We start from the raw sequence: 23,175 nt of genomic DNA on the forward strand, positions 1-23,175 counted from the left end.
TCTTATCCTTCCTGCTTGCCCCTCTCTCCCACGAAACCTCTTCTAGGATCTCATGGGGATCTTGAGTTCCTGGCCTCCCCCCCCACTTACCAAGTAAAAGAGCCCATCCTCAATGCACTGCTGTTTCTGCCCCACTGCCTGCTGGCCTGGTGCTCTCATGGTCTCCCGTCCTTGTGCACACACTCCCTGCTCCTGCTTCTGGCTGAGCCAGCCCTTGCCCTCACCAGCTGAGCCCCCTTCCTCTGCTGCGCAGATCACACAGCCTCAGTCAGCAGCTGCATCCCAAAGAGAAGTTACATGTTTTGTTGTTGTTGCTTCATTTTGGGAGACACTGCTCCCAAAGCCTCTCACGTGGACTCTGTCAGCTCCTTCTCCCATTTCCCGTCACAGCCCTTTCAGACCCTAGTGCTTTCTGCAAGCCTCCCTGCCTCCCAGCCACGACTCTTCCTGTTTTTTGGAAGAGGTGTCCTCAGTGTGGCCGCCGCCACTTCCTGCCCTGTCACCAGCGAAATTCTCTGCTTGTGTTCTCCTCTCTGTCCCCTTCTCCGAGGAAGGGTGGTCCCTCTGCTGAGCTAAGACTGAACCGTCCACAGGTGGTAAGCCTCTCATCCTCCTGCCTTCTCTGGATTATTATTCCTTTGAGTATCCTTCCGTTGCCTGTGCCTTCAACCTCTTCTTCATTGGCTTCTTCCTCCCTGAAAAGGAATATGAAGATCTCTTTCAAATTACAAAAGTCCTCTGCATATCCTGCTCTCTTGGCCTATATAGATTGTTTTGCAGCAAAGTTTGTTGAGAAAGTTGTCTTTGCTCCCCTTATCCACTTCTCTACCCCATTTGGGCTCCCACCCTTTCCTCTCTGGCTTCTCCTCTCACGATTTCCTGGAAACTGGGTGAAGGCTTCTACTTAGATGGGCTTTCCGGGGCTCTACTTACAGACTTCTCTGGGGCAGGAGACACCATCAGCCATACCCCACCCCTCTGCTCCCCTGGTTTTCCTGGCACGACTCTTTCTCTGTTGTCTCCCAGGCCAGCCCCTTTCATCTGGGTGTCTTGGGAATGCTGTCCTCCCAGCATTCCCACAGCCCATGGCTCTTCTCTTTGCAGGGCCCATCTTCCTCCCCGCAGTGACCTTTCACACCCAGGATGTCAGCTGCTGCTTACCCCCAGCAGAGCTTTCTGGTTTGAGCAGAGCTGAGCTTGCCAGGCCTCAGGCAGTTCTGGGCATGTCTGGGGACCTGGTGAACGGACTCGCCCAGGTCTATTTGTAAGGGAACTAGCAGTGTCCCAGGAAAGAACCAGCCTGTTGTTTTGCCTCCTCAATGACAACAAATCAACATATTTAACTCAACACACATTAATAAACACTCTTCTAGAAACTGGGGGTACAGCAGGGAACAAAACAGACACAATTCTGGTCTTCATGGAGGCAGACAGACACAAGATAAGTAAGATCACATTGCAAGAAATGCCAAGGAGAAAAAGCAGGGTGAAGGGATAGGATGTGTATGTGTGTGTGTGTGTGTGTGTGTGCATGCAGGGTGGGTGGGTGTGCGTGTTGACATTTGCAATAGGGCAGTCACTGAGATGGTGACATTTGAGCAGAGACTGAAGGGTTGGTGTGTGATCATGTGCATGGAGAGTATTCCAGGTTGGGGGACAGCAGGTGTAATGAAGCTTATAGGAGGCCATTGCTTTGGGCTGAGCTCTTGCACTAGGTCCAACAGACCAGACCAAGCCAGAATGGAGCCACTTGTGCTAGCTTGCTATATAATTAAACTTAACTCTAAAATGGGCCCATTTTCCAAAAAATAGGAAAATAATCAGAAGGGCACCAGCTTACCTGAGCCGGCATGATAAGGAAAACCCCTCTGTTTTAACACTATCAGGAAAGTCACTTTGAAACGAGCATCCCACTTTGTGCTCCATTTCTGCTTCTTCAGCCCTCTTCTGCCTATAAGCTCCACCCCCCACCTCAGTGCATCAGAGTACCTGTTCTAAATCTGTAGATGGGATGCTGCCCGATTCATGAATTGCTAATAAAAGCCAAGTAGATCTTTCAACTAAATTTATTTTAAAAATTATTTTAATAATAATAAATTATTATTATTTTTTATGATAGTACTGAGAGAACAGCAAAAATTCTTTGCTTGAGAACTGAAGGAAGCAGAGTGAATCAGACTAACCCCCAAGATAAATCAGGTCAATAGTGGTGGAGGGGTGTGTGTGTGTGTGTGTGTGTGTGTAGGGTGGGGGTATTAGGGCTGATAATTTAGGGTTTTGTAAAAACTTGGGTTTTACTCTGAGGTAGGAAGACTAGGGAGGGTTCTGAGCAGAGGAGTGATGTGTTCTAATTGATGTTTTAAAAGGCTCACTGTGTTGAGAATATGCCAAAGGGCAGAAACAGACCTATGACAATAATCCAGGCAAGAGAAAATGGTGGCTGGGTCTGGGCTGGGAGCAACGGAGGTAGTAAGAAGAGACTAGAATCTGCTACCTTTTTAAGAGTAGCACTGGCCGGGTGTGGTGGCTCATGCCTGTAATCCCAGCACTTTGGGAGGCCGAGGCGGGCGGACCACGAGGTCAGGAGATCGAGACCATCCTGGCTAACACGGTGAAACCCCGTCTCTACTAAAAATACAAAAAATTAGCCAGGCGTGATGGCGGGCGCCTGTAGTCCCAGCTACTCGGAGGCTGAGGCAGGAGAATGGCGTGACCCTGGGAGGCGAGGCTTGCAGTGAGCCAAGATTGCACCACTTGCACTCCAGCCTGGGCGACAGAGTGAGACTCCGTCTCAAAACAAACAAACAAACAAACAACAACAAAAAAAACAGTAGCACCAACAGAATTTGCTCATGGTGGACCCACAGATGATGCTATTTAAGACAGAGTAATCCAGTCTCTGGGTGTTATTGTCTACTTGGGCTATGCCTTCAGATTGCACAGTGTGGGATTAGGGTCTTTTTTCCTTGTAGCAAATGGATGTTCCCAATGTCAGTCATTGTGGAAAGATGTTAATCCTGAGGTAAGAGGAGAGGCATGCTTGGATAGGGGCCAGGGTGTCAGTGGGGACTGGGGCAGAGATGCTGGGGACCTTCCTGGTGATGGTGGTGTTGGTGTTGTTGGTGATAGTGGGGGTGGATACTGAACAAATTAGCCCTGATCTAGAGGCAGACCAGGACCTAGAAAAGGCTTGGCTGGTGAGGGACTAGGGTTGGGCTGGGTTCTGCTGGTTTTCAAAGAAGCTACTTCTAATTGTGGTCATACTTCACATGCTTTTTGTGCATTTGTTCCTTTTCAATGCAGACAGCAATGCCCTCGACAGTGGGTACATTGGTCCCAGTGAGACAGGGCAATTGTGGTGGCTCCTGGAATGAGCATCTGGACCTAGGCATGGCTCTGAGTCTTGGGTGGTCCAGGACACCACCACAGTGAGCAGGAGCAGGGAAGGGGGAACCATGGATAGCATGTGGCACAGAAGTCTAGTTCAAGAAGTAAGTTTATGTAACCTCCTGTTCCCCCTCCCCCACCCCCCACATATACCAGGGTTTGCCAGGATTCCCTGGAATATGTTGAGAGGGGCTGGAGTTCCCTAAGAGTGGGAGGAGGCAGAAGCAGAGAAAGGCTGTCCTGGGTGACTCACTGTCATGCTATTTTTGACTCCAGGCTCCTGTTGCCTGGGAAATGTGCCTTCTTATAGTCAGCTGACTCCCAATCTCTCTCTCCAGACTGGCTTTCTTTCCTGATATCCACACCTCTTGGGCGTCTTGCCTTAGATATCCCAGACCTCAAACCCAAAGTGAGCTCTTCTCTTCTGCAAACTTCTCTCTCTCTTGTTCTCAGCCTCCAGAATGACACCACGAGCCAGCCAGCTGCCCAGGCTGGAACCCTGGGTCAAGTTTGAAGCCTTCTTTCCTTTTGTCTGTTACATGTAGTTAATCGTAAGGCGCTATGTATCACCTCCTAAACATCTCTTGACTCCCTCTTTTTTTTCCATCCTTGCTGCCCTGGCCAGAGTTTTGGGGTGATTCCTTACAGGGGAAACTCCTTACAGGCACTTTTGCCTCGTTGTGCCCTCCTCTCTGCTCCTAACCCCCCATGGCTCAGAGTGACCTTCCTAGTGTCACCTCCTGCTCGACGTTCTTCAGTAGCTCCCATCACCTTTCGGAGATGACATACAGCAGATAAGGCCGTGTTGGTATGGCTCAGGCTACCCGCCAGCCTCTGGCCACTCCCTGCAGCACTTCATGGGCAGTGATTCTGGACAGCTAACAGTTCCTGAACCCTGCTGGGGTTGGGTTGGGGTGGGGGACACTTATTCCCAGCATCTGTCTTTCTACAGACTGGAGGGAATTTCAGATTACCAGAGGGAACTGTAAAGAAGAGATACTTGGAGTTTCTCACAGACACCCTCTCTGTTCTCCTGGGACTGGGGTGGGCTCTTTGTGACCTGGGAAAAGAAACAGAGCACACTCACCTGGGCATTGACTCTTTCTTGTCTTGAAGTAAAATGCATTCAGGTCTGTTTTCCAGTGTTCATGGATTGGGGTAGGCTCTGCTTTGGGTAGGAATGACCCTAGTTTTGGGTGGAAGGAGTTCAATTTATGGGGTACTCATTAGGAAACCCACTCCCTCCACAGTGCTATTTATTATTCCCTTAAAGTTCTAGGAAAACCAGGCTCTCTCACACCTCTGTGTTGTAGCCTCCGCTCTGCCCTGGAAATGTCCTGTCCTGCTCGCCCACATGGCAGAGTTCTCTGTCATGTTGTGTTGCTCAGGCTCTGCATCTGCTGTGGTGGCCGCTTCCCCCACCTGCCCTTTCCTGCATGCAGACTCCAGTGCTCCTTCCTGAGGCTTCCAGCACACTCTGGGCATCTTCCATTGTTACAAGAACCTACATAAATAGCAATGTCCTTATGTCTTATGCAGGGGTGTTTTTTTCTGGCAGAGTAGGGGGAGTGTGATGGTGGTGGGGGTCATCTTTTCATCTTTATGGTAGTTGTGCCTTGCAAATGGTCCAGCACACAGTCTTTTGGTAACTGTTTGCTGAATAATTCAGTTCAACCTAGTCTATTCAGCATAGATTCTATTGTAGGCACTGTATTTTGCACTGGGAAACACAAATGAATAAGATATGATGGGGACCCCAGAAAGCGGTGCAGCTTAGTGGTAAAGACACACTTGCGTAATGTAAGTCCTATACTAAATCTATGAAAAATGTTGCACTTGTGTGGTTAAGAAGTATTGGATTTGGAACTGGGACTCCAAGTTTAAATTCTAGCTTCAAAACCCACTAGCCTAAATTTTCATAGCTGTGAAATGGGAATAGTAGTATCCATCTCATAGCTCAAGGATTAAATAAGATAAAGTATGTAATCACATCCTGCATGGTTACTGGGCAATAATATATGCTCAAGTAATGTGTGCAGAAATGAATATGCCTCATTTGATGGGAGCACAGAGCCTAGAGCCTTTGGATTTGCTTGGGGCAGCTGAGCAGACTTCACAGAGGAGACATTAGCACTGGATTCAGAGAAAGTAGCTGGAAATGGCACTTCTGGAGAGAGGTCTTGGAGATAAACTTCCTGGGGCTTAGCCTGGGGGCTGTAGCTAGGTGAAGCTGCAGGCCAGGCAGTTTCCAGAGGAGCGGCCACAGCAATGGGATCTGTGGCAAGATCCCCTGCCCCAGAAGCCACAGAGTCACACTGAGGCCCAGAGGACTCTGTTTTGTTCCGAGTGAGCTTTCGGCTGAAGGACAAGCCTGGACAGGGCCTCTGTTGCTGGGACTTTGTGCCCAGCTCTGTTTTATGGGAGGAGCTTGGAGCCCTGCCTGACCCCTCCCATCCCTGCAGGGAGGCCCCAAGGAGCCTCAGCCCGGATTCCTAAAGTGAGTTCCAGCTCTGATTTAGAGAGGGGTATGTTTTGCTTGGAGCTTTATTTTAAGCCTCACAGCACCCAAAGCAGAAAAGCCATAATTATTGCATCATAGCAGTAGGTGTAGAGGTCAAGCAGCCCTCAGAATGAAATCCCAGCTCTTTCAGTTTTTGACCTGGTGTAAGTTATTTAACCTCTTCAAGCCTCTTTCCTTCATCTGTCAAATGGGAGTAATAAGGCACACTTCCCAGGCGTGTTACCAGAATTAAATAAGAAAACACGCATTTTCTTACTTAACACAGTGAAGAGCTTTGTGCCTGGCATTTATTATTTACAGTTGCTGTGTGGGAAGGTTCAAAGAAAGGACCTGGAGACTCTCTCCCCTGATCTAATGAATCATGGAGTCCTGCAGACTCAGTGTTTCTCAAACTTTATGTCCAAATCACCCAGTGATCTGGAGGATGCACAACCTGATCCAGGAGGCCTGGGTGGGACCTGAGGGTCTGCATGATTGATGAGCTTCCAGGTGATGCCCTGGCTGCTCTGCAGGACCACACGGTGAGCACAGGGCTCCAGACACTTTTCTCCCCCTGCCCCACTCCACCCCAGGACTCCTCTCCCCTCCATCAGGGCCCAGGTAATGCTCTTCTCACGGGTTTGGCTTTGTCCAGCCTTCCTCACCTCTATGCCTGCAGCTCACTGTTGCATCATGATTCCTCTTGAAGTGTGGGAGAAACTGCTGATATACAGTCACATATGATCGGAGGAGCTGCTGCTTCTGCTGGGGGTGAGGACAGGGGATGACATGACTCTCTCAGGAGGAGATGGCCTTTTATCTAGCAAAACACCTTGGAGACTGCTTGGTGTGAGGGAGATAAGGCACCCAAGGCTTGCTTTTAAGGAGACCTTAAGTGGTCTGAGACTTAGCAAGATAGCTATTGCAGACAGGATCTCCACGTGTGGATGGTGGCTGTTAGGCTATTTGCTGTGACTCAGTTTCTCTGTTGAAAAAGGGCTTAGAGGGGGCCAGGCCTGTTGAAATAGGGCTTAGTGGGGGCCGGGCGCGGTGGCTCATGCCTGTAATCCTAGCACTTTGGGAGTCTGAGGTGGGTGGATCACTTGAAGTCATGACTTTGAAAAAGGGCTTAGCAGGTACCTGGGATTGTCAGTGAGGGGAACTTGCTTTGGGCAGGCAGCTGGATGCAGGGCCCAGACCCACCTTCTCCTACCGTATCACTCCATCCCTGCTTGGCTCCAGTGGAAGGTGGGAGGTGGGGAAGAAAGGGTTCTGTTCAGCCTTTAAGAAACAATGGTCACACAGATGTTTAGACAGATTAAGTCTTGCTTTACAGAGCTTGTGGCCATTTCCATTATGTGCTCAGAGATACTCTGGAGAAAAGAGGAAAACATGCAGATGGATGCTGAGGAGTAAGGCTGATGTCCCGGTCGAGTGGTTGCCTGCACTGCTGGGGTCTAGATCCCACACAGGCCTTACCTTCAATTGGGATGCCTTCCCACAGTTTTCTGTTAGCCATTGGCTTTGGCAGGTAAGAAGCACTGTGCTGGCTTCACATAATTCTAATGTCAAGAAATACAAAATTGAGATTTACTGAATTGTGCAGAAACGAAGGAGGAGCTGTGTACCAAGAAAGAGTCCTGAGCTGCAGTCAGAGATTCTGCTACCAGGGGTTGGAGTGGTTGATCTCTAAGGTCAGATTCTAAGAGAGATCTGGAGGAACATAATTTTCTAGCTGATGAATGAAAGAATGCAGATGGTAATTACTGCACATAAAACACATTCAGGAGGACATTGGGACCTCTGTGAGGCTTTATCTATTTTTTGGTCTTCTTGTATAAAAGAGATGATTGGAGTGAGCCTAGCTGGTTTGTTAGCTAAACACAGATGTGCACTTGCAGCTGTAGTTACACTTGTTGGGCTGTCAGGAGGAAATTGTATATTGTGTATTCATGAGAAACTGATTAAACAGAGGAAACTGAAGGTTCACTGGTGATGGCTGTGATCTACTTTGATGGACTACATATAAAGCAAATGCTTTAAAACATTTGAGGACCTGGAGTTGATCCATAACACATTATTTTACACCTATGGTGCCTCTGTGGAATTAAAAAACACCACTTTCATCATCTTATTTATTTACTTACTTACTTATGTATCTGCTTCAAGAAAGTAACGGAAGCAACTTTAATTAATTAAAAACACATACATAGGCCAGGTGTGCTGGCTCATGCCTATAATCCCAGCACTTTGGGAGGCCGAGGTGGGAGGATCACTTGACGTCAGGTGTTTGTGACCAGCCTGGCCAACATGGTGAAATCCCATCTCTACTAAAAAAATACAAAAATTAGCTGGGCGTGGTGGTGAGTGCCTGTAATCCCAGCTACTTGGGAGGCTGAGGCAGGAGAATTGCTTGACCCTGGGAGGCAGAGGTTGCAGTAAGCCAAGATTGCGCCACTGCACTCCAGCCTGGGCGACAGACTGAGACCCCATCTCAAAAAATGAAACAAGACAAAAAAACCCACATATGTAAACTGGGTAGCTTAAAAATAAGTCAGAAAGAGATCAGAAACCATAGAGAGGAAGTGGGAGAATGTTCTGCCCAGAATCTAAAGTGAGATACTAGGTATTAAATGTAATTCTGAGCCTCTCGTCTTGCTTTTTTCACCTTCTTATATATGTGACTCTGATGGAATTGCATTTCTCATGGATCCTTCCAAAGAAGTCAATAAAAATTTCCCCAGGAGTCCCAAGCTTGAGTCTGAATCAGCATTTGGCAGATTTCTGAGCCTAGAGACAGAACACAGGCTTCTCTGGCCCATGATCTCTGCCCTGTGAAAGCCCTTGCCCTGATCTCAGCTCTCATGATGGGCATCCAGTGGCAAGGGGGCCTCTGTGAGTATACTGAGATGAGCCAGGAGGCCTGATGCTGTGCCTGAGACCCAGTCCTAAGAACAGGCCCACAGCTGGTGTCCACGCCTGGCCCATGTCCCCTGGCCAGCCTTCTTCCACCTGCTCTGTTAAGAAGAAACACGCACCCTGTGGCTACAGTCTAGCTCTCCTCAGCCCTCTTTCTTCCCCTGAGGATGTTCTTAGTAATTGTGGCTTTAGTGATGAGCAGCACCAGCAGGCCTTGGGGCGTTGGGCCTGTGGAGCAGGGAGAAGACAAGGCAGGGAGATAGAAGGCTGGAGTGTGGGCAGGGCCTTGACGGCCATGCTGAGAACCTAGAACTTCATTCATGTTTCAAGCAGAGACACGGCCTGGTCAGATTTGATCTTCACTTGGCTCCCAGCTACAGTGCCTGAAGACAGGCCTGAACACGCAGCCCACAGGGAACCTGTTATGTGTGGAGCTTGGCAGTTGAACCTGGCTGGGGTTAAAGGTGGCGGTGATGAAAGGTGCTGGGCATCCGGGCTTCCCACCTCACCTGTGTCACTTCCTCTGCTCTCTATTACTCCATCACTCCCCAATCCTTGCTCTCTGAGCTCCAGTGACAGTGAAGCTCTAAGTTCCTTGGAAGGACTCTGTTTCCTCCTGCCTCTGGGCCTTCCCATGACAGCTGGAGTCACCTTGCCCTAGAATAAACCAACAACCTTCACTTGGTGATAGCTGCTTCTTCCTCAGGGAACACTCCCAATGCCTCATCCCAGGTCAGGCCTCCCAGCACCTTACAGTTCCCATATGAAACATGCACTTCACTTGTAATTACATGGGTGTGGGGGACAACACCTATTTTTGTGGCCTGGCAGCTTCTTTATTTGGTGTGTGGCTATGGTACCCTGGGTTTATTTTGAGGTACCACTCCTCCTCCACCATCATCCTGGGTGCTTTGGGTAAAGTTGACCCGACTCCTAGGAGCCAAGAGTGGGCCATGTGACCAAGATAGGCCAATCAGGACAATCCATGCCCCTTGGCTTCCGGGATTGGTTCAGAAATAGGCAGGTGATCTAAATAAGCCAATCAGGGCTAAGGACACTTGGTCCCTGGATTTTGGTTTGAGTTCTTGAGATCCTGACTTACTTCCATGGTCTACAATGGTGATGTGAGCCTGAAGCTGCCTAGGCCACCATGAGTAGCCTGAGAATTAAACCAGCCCAGAGGGTGCAGAGCCAAGAGATGGCTCCTAATGACATCATTTAAGCTCTAACTCAAGCTGTCCCTGAAGTCAAATCTATCCTTGCACATTTCAGCTACAGGACTCAATTCTCTTTTTATTTTTATTTTTTTTATTTTTTATTTTTTTTTTAATTTTTATTTTTTTTATTATACTTTAAGTTCTAGGGTACATGTGCATAACGTTTATATCATGTATAACTCCCCAATGCAATCCCTCCCTCCTCCCCCCTCCCCCTGATAGGCCCCAGTGTGTGATGTTCCCCTTTCCGAGTCCAAGTGATCTCATTGTTCAGTTCCCACCTATGAGTGAGAACATGCGGTGTTTGGTTTTCTCTTCTTGTGACAGTTTGCTAAGAATGATGGTTTCCAGCTGCATCCATGTCCCTACAAAGGACGCAAACTCATCCTTTTTGATGGCTGCATAGTATTCCATGGTGTATATGTGCCACATTTTCTTAATCCAGTCTGTCACAGATGGACATTTGGGTTGATTCCAAGTCTTTGCTATTGTGAATAGTGCCGCAATAAACATACGTGTGCATGTGTCTTTGTAGTAGAGTAATTTATAATCCTTTGGGTATATACCCAGTAGTGGGATGGCTGGGTCATATGGTACATCTAGTTCAGTATGGCAATTCTCTTTTTAAACACAGATCTGCCTGGGTTGGATCTGGTGAGTCACAACTGGACAATCTCCTCAGCCTATGTTATCTTCCTTCTGCTATGAGCACAGGGGCTGTATTTGTGTCCCCAGGACCTGGCTCAATGCCTGGTGCCTAGGAATGTTCAACAAAGGAATGAATAATAAAGAGAGGGGTCCTGGCTTCTCCAACACCACGCCTTCACCCTTTCATACCTGGAAATGAGACGCAGATTGTGGTTCTCTCTGGGTGATGATCTTATTACAAAGCCCTGTTGGAAACAATTTTCTTTAGAGCAAGGAACTCCAACTACAAGAAAGTAGCCACTTACATGGTGTGACAAAAGGGGCCCTGGGAAAGCCTTGTTGCTCAATAAAATTTACAAAGTGCCTTAAGTTCTATTGTTAGCAAGATTCCTTTGGCTTATGGTTCTGAGAACACTTGAGAATTCTCTGTAAATATGTCTGTATTTGCTTATGTGAGTATAAAGAAACTCTGAAACGATACACAAGAAACTAATAAAAAAACAGTTACTGAGAGTTGGGATGGGAACTGCCCCGATGGAATGAGGTAGGCACAGGAATGAGAACTGTTATAGTGTTTGAATTTTGAGCCGTATACATGTTTTGGCTTTTCAAAAATTAAATTAAAAAAAGAATACCTTTGAGAGTGCAGAACCACTAGAAGCCATTAGCAGCTCTTCCCAGCTATAGGGGCGGACATTTATTTACTGGCTTGTTTTTCAACTGGAGTAGCTGGTTTCAGAGGGGAGGCCCTGATAGACTGGACAGGAGTGGTTTGTCTTGGTTGAGGAAAAAGGAGGTGAAAGAGGGATGCAGAAGCCAGGGGACCATCTAGAGAGGCCTGGACTGGGCAAATCACTGAGAGAGAAGAATTAGGCAGGTTAAACAGAGGGGTAGGACATCAAAGATACTTTCTCAAGGGCCTAGCCACCCCTGGCTGGACTTGGTAACTTCCAAGACTCTTTTTCTTTCCTTTAAAAAGTTCCTTATGCTAATGCTCTGTGTCTTCAGGCATGTCCCTTGAGGGCTCTGAGCCTGTGGACTCATCTGTAAAATGAAGGGGTTTGATGAATTACCTAGTCTACTGTCCCTTCCACCTGTGCCGCTTTCATTTGAAGTTGTCTTCTCGCCGACTCTCCGTGTCCTAAAGCCCCACTCCTGTTCAGAACAGATACGAGTTATTACCAGGGAACACAACCTGTACCTTCATAACACGATAAGCTTAAACACCGAAGAGAGCTTCAGTGTCAAAGCATTTACTGGGGGTATTCACAGTTCCTTCCTGTGTTTAAATACGGCTCACAGAGGTTAAGCAGAGGAGCAGGTAATGAATTAGCTGAGCATGCAGCTGCCTGATGTACTTCCTGCCCTGCTCACCTGTACCCTCTGGGGCTCCCTCACAGGCCCTCTGATGCCCTTGTGACACAGCGTGCTCCCTCACTGCCCAAGGGACTTCAGCAGAGCTGAAAAATCTGTGCTGGTGGCCATGACCCTAGAAAGGCTGCTGCACTCACTCCCCTCAGATTGTCACAGGCAAGGAAGGCCCTCTCTTACCTTAGGAACAAAGTGGTGACAGATTCTGTGGTTGTCAGGCAGGGGTCAGGGGGCAGCAAAGGGAGCATGGCAGCATTTGAGGATGGCTGGAAGGACACAGACCTGGTGCGGGTGATGGTGGAACAGGCAGGCTGGTCTGTGGGGCTGGAGGGTGGGCATGGGCCACAGGCACAGGGGCTGCTGAGTAGTGGAAAGGCAGGAGTTCATCAAGGCCTTGAGAGGTGACAACATGCTAGCAGCCCTAACTCTCGGCGCCTCCTCGGCCTTGGCGTCCACTCTGGCAGCGCTTGAGGAGCCCTTCAGCCTGCGGCTGCACTATGGGAGCCCCTCTCTGGGCTGGCCGAGGCTGGAGCCAACTCCCTCTGCTTGCCGGGAGGTGTGGAGGCAGAGGCGCAGGCAGGAACCGGGGCTGCGCGCTCCACTTGCGGTCCAGCGTGAATTCCAGGTGGGCGTGGGCTTGGCGGGTCCCAAACTCGGACTGGCTGGCAGGCGCCGCCGGCCGCAGGCAGTAGGGGGCTTAGCACCTGGGCCAGCAGCTGCGGAGGGTGCTCCGGGTCCCCCAGCAGTGCCGGCCAGCTGGCGCTGAGCTCAAATTCTCGCCGGGCCTCAGTTGCCTCCCTGCGGGGCAGGGATCAGGACCTGCAGCCCACCATGCCCGAGCCTCGCCACCGCCCTCCCACTCCTCCTCCTTTGAGTGTGGCTCATGGCTGTCCAGGTAGCCAATGGGGAACTGGAATGGCGCTGGAGTGGGCCTCAACTGTGTTCTGGAACCTTGAGCACAGGGCTTTGGCATGCGTCTTTCTACCTCTACCACCTGCCCCTGCCCTTCAGCTGCCCTGGGTGAAGAAAGTGCCTTTGGATGTCAGATGCCTCCCCATGCCAGGGTCCTGTGTGCTGGGAGCTCTGTGTACCTATCACCTGGTGGCTGGCATTAGATGGCCTGAACTCTCTTTGCCCAGAGTGTCATAATTCACACACCTATTTCTTTTAGAAATATGACCTCGATTGACTTCTCTTATTTTGTATTTCTTAAATATTTTTCATTTCCCTAATTTTCCCTGACCTTCTCCCATTCTCAATCCCTGCCAACAGGAATCTCATTGATAAATCCACTTTCTCCCTCCCTGCCCATGTCCCGCCCCTTCTTCCAAGAAGCCCTTGGCAGAACGCTTCACTGATTGCAAGGTGATAGTTTATAAACTTGTCTACAGCCCTAGGGGGTGGCAAGGCAAAGGGAGTGGGCTAAGATACTTTAGCTATGGGAGGGAGAGATGAAGAGACAGTCAGAGGCTAGGCTAGATGTTGTTCTTTTTCTTTTTAGTTCTGTGATCTTCAGAAGCTACTTAGGCAACATGACCCAAAGTCTTAAGACATCTGTTAAATACTATATATCTACAATATGAGTTATATAAGAAGGGAAGTTGGTAAACAAAATGAGTTTGGGCTTTGCAGTCAAACACATTTGGATTGAAATCTCAGTTTAACTATTTAGCTGAAGTGTGATGTGGACAATTCTCTGAAGAATAATTACTTTTTTTTTTTTTTTGAGACAGGGTCTTGCTCTGCCACCTAGGTTAGACACAGTAGCCTGGTCATAGCTCAAGTAATCTTGAACTCCTGGGTTCAAGTGATCTGCCTGCCTTGGCCTCCTGCATAGCTAGGACTATGCCAGACTAATTTTAAAACATTTTTTGTAGAAATGGGTCTCAGTATGTTACCTAGAATCTTCAAACCCTGGCCTCAAGTCATCCTCCTGTCTCCGCCTCTCAAAGTGCTGGGATTATGGGCATGAACCACTGTGTCTGCCAGAATTACCGTTAAATTTGACTCAAGAAACAACAAAAATGTTTGAACTATTGTTTTATCCTATTCCCTGTGGTTTCCTGTATGTTTGAAATATTTCATGATAAAATATATTTTAAACAGTCAATAATGCTCAACAAACACAGACTCTTTCCGTGCCTTTAGAAAAAATATTAGTCGCTCTTATCCCTAGTTGTACTAATAGAAATTGACACAATTTTGTGAAAGGGTAATCTGGCGATATCATCTGAATTAAAAACATGTAAATTCTATGACCAAGCAATCCCAGTGTTTTTGGGGTACGGCTTTAACAGAACTACCATTTTATTCTATATCTCACAATTCTATGAACCTTGAAACCAGACAGGCCTGGCCCGGCAATGCTTCTGTTCCACATCAGCTGAAGTCACTTGCTGGTGTTTACATGGCAGACTGGCAGGTCTGGAGGGTCCAAGATGGCTTTACTGAAGTTGGCAAGAGTGGGCTCCACTGGCACTATCCACCAGAATGCCCACATGTGGCCTCTACAGCATGCTGATCTGATTAGTTGAATTTGTTACAGGGCAGACTACATCCATGGACTTGCGGCTCAAAATATGGTCCACAGAACAGCAAACAGGCATCACCTTGAAGCTTGTTAGAAATGCATAATCTCTGCCTAGCAGTACCACTTTTAATAATCTGTTTCTAAGGAAATACTAGCAAGCATGTGTATCAATATATGTACAAAGATATTCCCTGAAGCATTTTTCATAACTGAAACCAAGATCTCCATAAACAGAAGAATGGTTAGAGAACTCATGGAACACCCACACCATGAATACCACAAAGCCATTCTAAGAAATATGTGTATATTGGCCAGGAAAGACGGCCATGATATGCTGTTTAGTAAAACAAAAGCAAATGGCAGGATAATATGTAGGACAGGACCCATTTCTATTAAGAAAAATATTTCAGTAAATATCTCTATCATTTATCCATCCATTCATCCCAAAATCTGGAAGGACAGACATTAAATGAGCAGTGTTTCTCTGTTGGGATAATGGAGGGATTTCTGCTTTTTATGTACTATATTTCAATGCACAAAAAAGTGAGAACATGAAATAATTTTTCATTTTGTTTTTCAGTCCATCAAAAAAAGCAACAACAACTCTTAAAAACAAAACCAAATTACTGTACTCTGGAAATATTTGTGCTGAACAATCATGCTCAAAGGTCATGAAGATATGGTTTCCTGGCCTCAAAGAGCCCATCAGCATTAACGTGCATGCCCTTGCGATTTCCTCCCTTAGCTCACCAAGGTCCTTACCTTGATTTTCAACCTTTCATTGTAGGTGAGGAATCATTTCATTGTTTCTCTTTAACTTTAGATTCACTTAGATTCCTTTAAGTGCCACAGAATTGATTTTTTAAGTGAATCAGTTAGAACGTTCCAATTTTTCTTTCCCAGAAAGCAAGCTCAAGCCCACAAGCTTAGGCTCAAGCTCAAGCTCACAAGCTCAAGATGACAAGTGCTTCTGTGTTGAAAGGGCTGGTAAACTTCCCTGGAAAGATCCTAATATTTGGTGCCTATCCTTTTCTCCTAAAAGCAAAGACAGGGGGTTTACACTAGGGAGGATTTCTATTTTCAGCCAGAGAAAAACATTTAGCTCCACCACTATGGGATATTGTTCACAGCAGGCAGATTTGGATGAAGCGTTCTGGGTGCTTTTCCTGAGAGACCAAAGCCCAACAAAGAAATGAGATCCGGTCCTCAGTGTTGGTCTGCCCGCTATGGGTTAGATTCTCAACTTATTTGTTTCACTGTTTAGAACGCTCGGGATGGTGGGTCTTTTACAACCCTGAGTCCCTGGAGACAAATTTGTCTCTTTCTTCTTCGCTGTCACTAACTCTACCCCTGGAAAGGCTGCTTCAGGACCTCCCTCCTTTGCTGGGTCCCTCAGGTCTCAGAAACAGCCAGAGTTGGGTTCAGAATGTGACTTGAGGACTCAACAGCCGACTTGAAGTTGCAGTAAGAATTATAGACCCATAAAAGGGACGTTTAACTGAATTGCTTTTTCCCCCCTATCTGGAAGCACTATGTTTCCAGCACAAGCACTGACACATAGGTTAGCAATTTCCATTTTGGTCACATTATAATCAATGATGAGCAACAGGGGGATGGCCAGTGTTGAATTTCACTCGGTTGTGAAGTAGCCTAAACGCACCGTGCGTGGTGGTACTTGATGTGTGGTACTGACCAGAGTCAAAGATACCTGATGTAAAAGACCAATGATTACAGTTCCTTAGGAAATGACCCATGTTTTGCCAACCCTTGCTCCTTTGTGGTGTCTGGCACCTCTGGGTCTACTGCCATGCCTGGCACAGTGCAGGTGGGCATTTAAGTGAAATGGTCCTCTGCTTTGAAGGCTCTAAAATGTGTCACTTTGGGCCTCCTGTTGTAAGATGAAACTTGGTGGGACAAACATTTTAAGGTAAAAAAAGAAGAATGTTGAAGGAAAAAACCTATCTAGAATCATGGCAGAGAGCCATGTTTAAGGTATGCATTTTTACATTGTACAGAGATCTCAGCAAATAATTCACACTTATTAAGTAATTACTATGTGCCAGGAGCCTCGCTAAATGCTTTCCATGGATTATCCCATCCACTTCCTCCCAGCATCACTCTCTGTTAGGTGAACATTCTTATCCCTGTTGCACAGGCTGGGGAGAAGAGGCTCAGGGAGGATACGTGCCCTATAGAACATCACATGCCCCATAAGGCCAGTATTCAAATCCAGGCAGTCTAACCCTAGGCCTGTGCTCATAACCTCACACAATGCAGCAGCCTGTTTAGTGTGAGACTCTGCTTATTATTATTATTATTTTTTGAGACAGAGTCTTGTTCTGTCGTCCAGGCTGGAGTGCAGTGGCCGGATCTCAGCTCACTGCAAGCTCCGCCTCCCGGGTTTACACCATTCTCCTGCCTCAGCCTCCTGAGTAGCTGGGACTACAGGCGCCCGCCACCTCGCCCGGCGATTTTTTTTTTTTGTATTTTTTAGTAGAGACAGGGTTTCACCGGGTTAGCCAGGATGATCTCGATCTCCTGACCTTGTGATCCGCCCGTCTTGGCCTCCCAAAGTGCTGGGATTACAGGCTTGAGCCACCAGGCCCGGCTGAGACTCTGCTTATTAACAGGGGCAAAGGCAAGAAGTGGCCTGGAGCTCCTTTGCTGAGGACGTGGTGCTGAGCATCATGAGTGCACACGTTATCTGTGCCTTCAAACTCTTGTCTAATCCCCCATCCCTCAAAAAATTATGTAAGGATTAAGCATTATATTCTTTGAGAGCAGATCTTTTACAGTTTTCCCTACATACCTGTGAATGTCAATTTTACTTGACTCTAAGAACTTAAAATGGCTTCTACGTTATGTAGTTTCTCTATTGTTTTCCATCCACTTTCTAGAGTCCTGCTTTCTACCTAACATTGCTAATAAGTGCTGCTCTTTGCAATGGAAGATGGTGCCAATGACTCACTTTCAAGAGGGCCACACACTCTAAGATACTTCTCCTAATGGGAAGAATTTGTATTGTCAACCTTTGGAGGCTGTTATTCTTTTCTATGTAAAGTGAATTGGTCATTAGGGAACTCAAACCCTGAAGTTGGCACTGACTGTTTCTAGGGGACTAAGAGAAACATTGATCACAATACACACTCAACCCTAAATAAAATAATTATTTCTGAATGATTACATTATGAAAAGAGATTCATGGAACTTTAATTCTGGGAGGGACATTAAAAATCACTTAGTATAACCTAATATTTTTATACAGGCAGTAAGATCTTTTAGAGAATTGTTTTGTAATAGGTGAGGATACTAAAGCCCAGAGAGGAAAATGATATGCCCAAGGTCTTACTGCTGTTAGTGGATTGTAACCCTGGCTGTACAACACTAGAATAAGTGGGAGAGTTGTTGAAAAGTACCGATGCTTGGGTCTCACTGCAGAAAAATGAATCAGATTTTCTGGGCCTAAGGCCTGGGTTACTGACACTTTTTAGAGCTCTCCAGCTGACTCTATCTGAGGCCAGGGTGGAGAAGCACTGAGCTAGACAAGAACCCAGCCCCCAATCCCGAGACTGCCAGGGTTAGCAAACCCATGGTAGTCTCTCATTTCACACCCCTGAGCCCATGGCAGACTTGACTCATGGGTCACCGAACTGTTTCCTGCTGTGCCTAACCTGGCCTTCTCATACTGTTCATGGAAGCTGCTGCCTGTCCATGAGCACTGGGAAGACAACCTGAGACATAGCTACAGTCAGGCACTGTATCTTGGCTCCTCTAAATAAAATCATACAAAATATCTGAAAGTATTATTCTGGTAACACTGGGATTGTATATTCTCACAGTCTAGTGTATTCATCTATTGGTCTGTCAAGGCTCAATGGGGGAATACCAGGGTGAAAGCCCTGTGTTACTCAGCTGAGCTAGGTCTGAACACTACACTGCCATTTACAACCTGTGTGATTTTGGGCAAGTTTTTGTGCTTCAATTTCCTCCATGTCTCTTCTCTGGTATTAATCTCCAGCAAAACTGAAGCCTGGACCCTCAGTCTTTCCCACTTTTTAAATCTATCTGAACCCCAATCCACTTAATCCCCGATACTAACTTGTTCTTATGAACAAAGGCTTGGTAAGAGTTAGCACTTAGGCCTCATTCCCAAGTACTCAAGAGTGCCCGGAAACGGCCTTCCGAAGATACAATACCTCAACACCATTTTTTCTTGAGTATTGTGTACTTTTCTAGCCAGAAATGAACTTCGCAGTCTCCTAACAAATTGGATTCTATTTAAATCAATTCTACTCAAAGGTGAGAGCAAAGGATGTAGGCTGCTAAACTGGGTGCAAACAACCTGACAATCCCTCTCCCCGACCTCCCTCCCCACCCCGCAGCCTGGGTTACCACCCAGGGCCAGAGCCTGAGCTTACATCACACATGGAAACTGCCTTGTTCTAGCAGAGACCAGATGCAGTTAGATCAAGGCCGCTCAATCCCCGCAAGGCTCTGATCCCTATTGTTTTTTTGGTTGAAATATGAGTTCCTTCTAGGCTCTCACCCTAATACTGCTCGTTCTTCCCCATCTCTTGCCACCCCCTGCCTTCCCTACCACCCCAACTGTTGCCTCCTGACCAACTTCATTCACCATGCCTTCTGGAATGCCCACTTCATGGTAAGTGAGCTCCTCATGCCCTCACCCTGCCTTAACTGAACATGGCTTTCTTGGGACTGTCTTCCTGAGGTCCTTTCATCTCAAAGAGTGGGATGTCATTCTTCTCCTCCTGAGTTCAACAGGTGAGGGTATACAATCCTTCTGGGAGAGGAGACAGAATAACTGTGAACAATAGTACCATACTTGGAAAAAGTGCTTGTCATTTTTCTCTCTCAACTACTTCTTATAATTCGTTCAATTTGTATCTCATGGGACTGTATGGGACAGACTGAATTCTTAACTCAATCCTAACTATGTCTCTAGTGCAGCCTCAGAGAAGACAGATGATATCTTTTGGAACCCATGTCTCTCTGACCCCAGAATCTGGGATCTTCCCCACCACGCACACCACATCTCCCAATGTGTGGCTAGCACAACACTAGGTGCACTAGGTGTTTTAGAGGAACAGTACTCATACCATCTGCAAGTTAGAAGAAAACTTAATAGGCCGTGTGTGGTGGCTCATGCCTATAATCCCAGCAGTTTGGGGGGCCAAGGCAGGCAGATCATCTGAGGTCAGGAGTTCAAGACCAGCCTGGCTAACATGGTGAAACCCTGTCTGTATTAAAAATACAAAAATAAGCTGGGTGTGGTGGCGGGCACCTGTAATACCAGCTACTCGGGAGGCTGAGGCAGGAGAATTGCTTGAACCTGGGAGGTGGAGGTTGCAGTGAGCCTAGATCATGCCATTGCACTCCGGCTTGGGCAACAAGAGTGAAACTCCATCTCAAAACAAACAAACAAGCAAAAACAAACAAACGAGAAAACAATAATCCAATCCTCATTTCACATATGAGGCCAAAGACACTCTGGCTTACTTAGAGTGATCCCAGGAAGTTAGTGACAAAACTCTTCCAGTTTCCCCTGTACCACTCAGAGACTTTAAAGAGCTTGAAATCTAATCTCCAAGATGAATACAATAAGCACACAAATAATTACAATTCAAGGTATTATATGAGAAACAAAGTCTGAAAGCAGATGGGAGAGGGAGAAATTACATCTTTAGGCTGGGGTAGGGTGGGCTAGGAAGGGTAATCAGGATTGTGTACAACAGTTCTCAACCTTTTTCATCTCATAACTTTTTTACACTTAAAAATTAAAAAAATATTTGTGGGTACACAGTAGGTGTATATATTTATGGGGGTACATGAGATATTTTGATACAGGTATGCAATGTGAAATATGCACATCACAGAAAATGGGATATCCATCCCCTCGAGGATTTATTCTTTGGGTTACAAACAACCCAATTATACTCTAAGTTATTTAAAAATGTACAATTGGCCGGGCGCGGTGGCTCAAGCCTGTAATCCCAGCACTTTGGGAGGCCGAGACGGGCGGATCACGAGGTCAGGAGATCGAGACTATCCTGGCGAACACAGTGAAACCCCGTCTCTACTAAAAATACAAAAAACTAGCCGGGCGAGGTGGCGGGCGCCTGTAGTCCCAGCTACTCGGGAGGCTGAGGCAGGAGAATGGCGTAAACCCGGGAGGCGGAGCTTGCAGTAAGCTGAGATCCGGCCACTGCACTCCAGCCTGGGCGACAGAGCAAGACTCCGTCTCAACAAAAAAAAAAAAAAAAAAAAAAAAAAAAAAAAAAATGTACAATTAATTATTCATTATGTATTGACTGTAGTCACTCTGTGGTGCTATCAAATACTAGGTCTTATTCATTCTTCCTATTTTTTGGTACCCATTAACCATCTTACCTATGCTGCCAGGTCCCCACTACCCTTCCCACCCTCTGGTAACTATCCTTCTACTCTCTATGTCCATGAGTTCCTTGTTTTGATTTTTAGATCCTACAGATAAGTGAGAACATGTGATATTTGTGTCTGACTTATTTCACTTAACATAATCATCTCCAGTTTCATCCATGTTGTTGCAAATGACTGGGTCTCGTTCATTTTTATGGCTGAATAGTATTCCGGTGTGTACATGTACCACATTTTCTTTATCCATTCATCTGTTGACAAACACTTAGGTTGCTTCTATTGTAATCAGAGCTGCAACAAACATAGGAATGCAGATACCTCTTCAATATATTGACTTCCTTTCTTTTGTGTATATACCCAGCAGTGGGATTGCTGGATCACATGGTAGCTCAATTTTTAGTTTTAGTTTTCTGTTCTCCATGGTGGTTGTACTAATTTACATTCCTACCAAGAGGGTACAAGGGTTCCCTTTTCTCCAGATCCTTGCCAGCATTTGTTACTGCCTGTCTTTTGGATACAAGCCATTTTTAACTGGTATGAAATGGTATTTCACTGTAGTTTTGATTTGCATTTCTCTGATGATCAATGATGTTGAACACTTTTTCATATGCCTACTGGTCATTTGTATGTCTTCTAAGAAATGTCCATTCAAATCTTTTGCCCAGTTTTGATTGGATTATTAGTTTTTTCCTATGGAGTTGTTTGGGCTCCTTATATATTCTGGTTATTAATCCTTTGTAACATGGAAAGTTTGCAAATATTTTCTCCCATCCTGTGGGTTGTCTCTTCATTTTGTTGGTTGTCTCTTTTGCTGTGCAGAAACTTTTTAATTTGATATGATCCCATTTGTCTATGTTTGCTTTGGTTGTCTATGGTTGTGGGGTATTGCTCAAGAAATACTTGCCCAGACCAATGTCCTGGAGAGTTTCCCAATGTTTTCTTTTAGTAGTTTCATAGTTTGAGGTCTTACATTTACATCTTTAATCCATTTTGGTTTGATTTTTGTATATGGCAAGAGATGGGGTCTAGTTTCATTCTTCTGCAGAGGGATATCCAGTTTTCCCAGCATCACTTACTGTCTTTTCCTTAGTGTATGTTTTTGGCCCTTTTACATTCTTAACCCCCAAAGCTTGGTTATATCTATTGACTTTTATTGTATTAGAAATTAAAACTAAGAACATTAAAAATATACATTAAGACCATATATACTTAAAAATTATAAACCCATTATATATTATCACATTTTTATGAAAATAACTGCATTTTCCAAAACAAATGCAGTGACAAGCGTGACATTTGTTTTCTATTTCTGCTGCTCTGTTTAATCCCTGGCTTAACAGAAGACAGCTGGATTCTCATATTTACTGCTGCATTCACTCTCTTGAGATAGGTCGTTTTGGTTGAGGCCTTAAGAAAACTCAGCCTCATGCAGACATACAGCTAGAAAAGAGGGTAATAGTCTTTTCAGGTAACTGTGCCTATTTATCAATACTATATCAAAATTTTACAAGGAGTAGTTTCTTAAAAGTTAGCTGCAATGTAGAAACTGAAATCATATCAAATGAACTTTCAGCATGCAGTTATGTTAAAATCTATTGGTCCATCTTGCATTTTAAATGTATACTTTTGTTATATCATGTATTGGTTCCTTTGGCAATACTGGTTTGCTGAATTATACAGATCTTCCAGATATTGTCACATTTCATTATATAGTATAAAAAATTGCTTGTTAATATCACCACTAGTCTGATCTGGAAGGAATTTAAATAATGGGGACATGCTCACAGTGGATATAAATATTTTGAAATTCTAATTTTCACTTAACATTCTGTCAGTTATTTTCTTGGAGGAGACTCACATTATTACTTTTCTGAATGCTCATAGTTTCTGTCTGTCAGCTGTTGTTTTAGGCAAAAATGGGTTCCACGAAAAAAGCAGTTCATTCAGCTCACAACTCAGACAATTGCTCAGTGCTTTAGTTGTACTTCCCATTTAGTCACTCAGAATATTAAAAAGACATGGTTTTGAAGGCTAAGGCAATAATTTTTGCCGCCTTTATCAAGGACATTCTTAAGTGAAACTGGCTTTTTTGATGGGAGGTGCACAGCATCACTGCTTTGAATGGTGCTAAGGTGCCAGCAGCACTATCTACCATTTCCACCATCTGCACAAATGTCAACACAGTGAAG

At 45.9% G+C, this 23,175-nt stretch overlaps 1 protein-coding gene across 3 annotated transcripts in view; it reads right to left on the reverse strand.

Annotated features, from left to right (window-relative positions):
- Positions 1–23,175, reverse strand: part of CUNH8orf37 (chromosome unknown C8orf37 homolog) — a 51,373-nt gene continuing 28,198 nt past the window's right edge. Inside the window, exons 6-14 of one of the 3 annotated variants that reach the window (XR_004435140.1) lie at positions 12,223–12,402; positions 11,745–11,826; positions 10,861–10,916; positions 9,316–9,463; positions 7,367–7,449; positions 6,553–7,260; positions 4,688–4,891; positions 4,475–4,573; positions 1–695 (exon numbers count right to left, since the gene is read on the reverse strand). Coding sequence is in view for 1 of the 3 variants with exons in the window: in XM_033202150.1 (XP_033058041.1) it covers positions 11,745–11,826; positions 12,223–12,402 (262 nt within the window). In the remaining 2 variants the exon portion in view is untranslated. Of the gene's footprint in view, positions 696–4,474; positions 4,574–4,687; positions 4,892–5,842; positions 7,261–7,366; positions 7,450–9,315; positions 9,464–10,664; positions 10,917–11,744; positions 11,827–12,222; positions 12,403–23,175 lie in introns of those variants that run through there. The other 2 variants (XR_004435141.1, XM_033202150.1) reach the window with 2 other exon arrangements.

This window comes from Trachypithecus francoisi, unplaced genomic scaffold (genome assembly GCF_009764315.1).
Source record: "Trachypithecus francoisi isolate TF-2019V2 unplaced genomic scaffold, Tfra_2.0 Lachesis_group7, whole genome shotgun sequence".
Lineage (NCBI taxonomy): Eukaryota > Metazoa > Chordata > Mammalia > Primates > Cercopithecidae > Trachypithecus > Trachypithecus francoisi.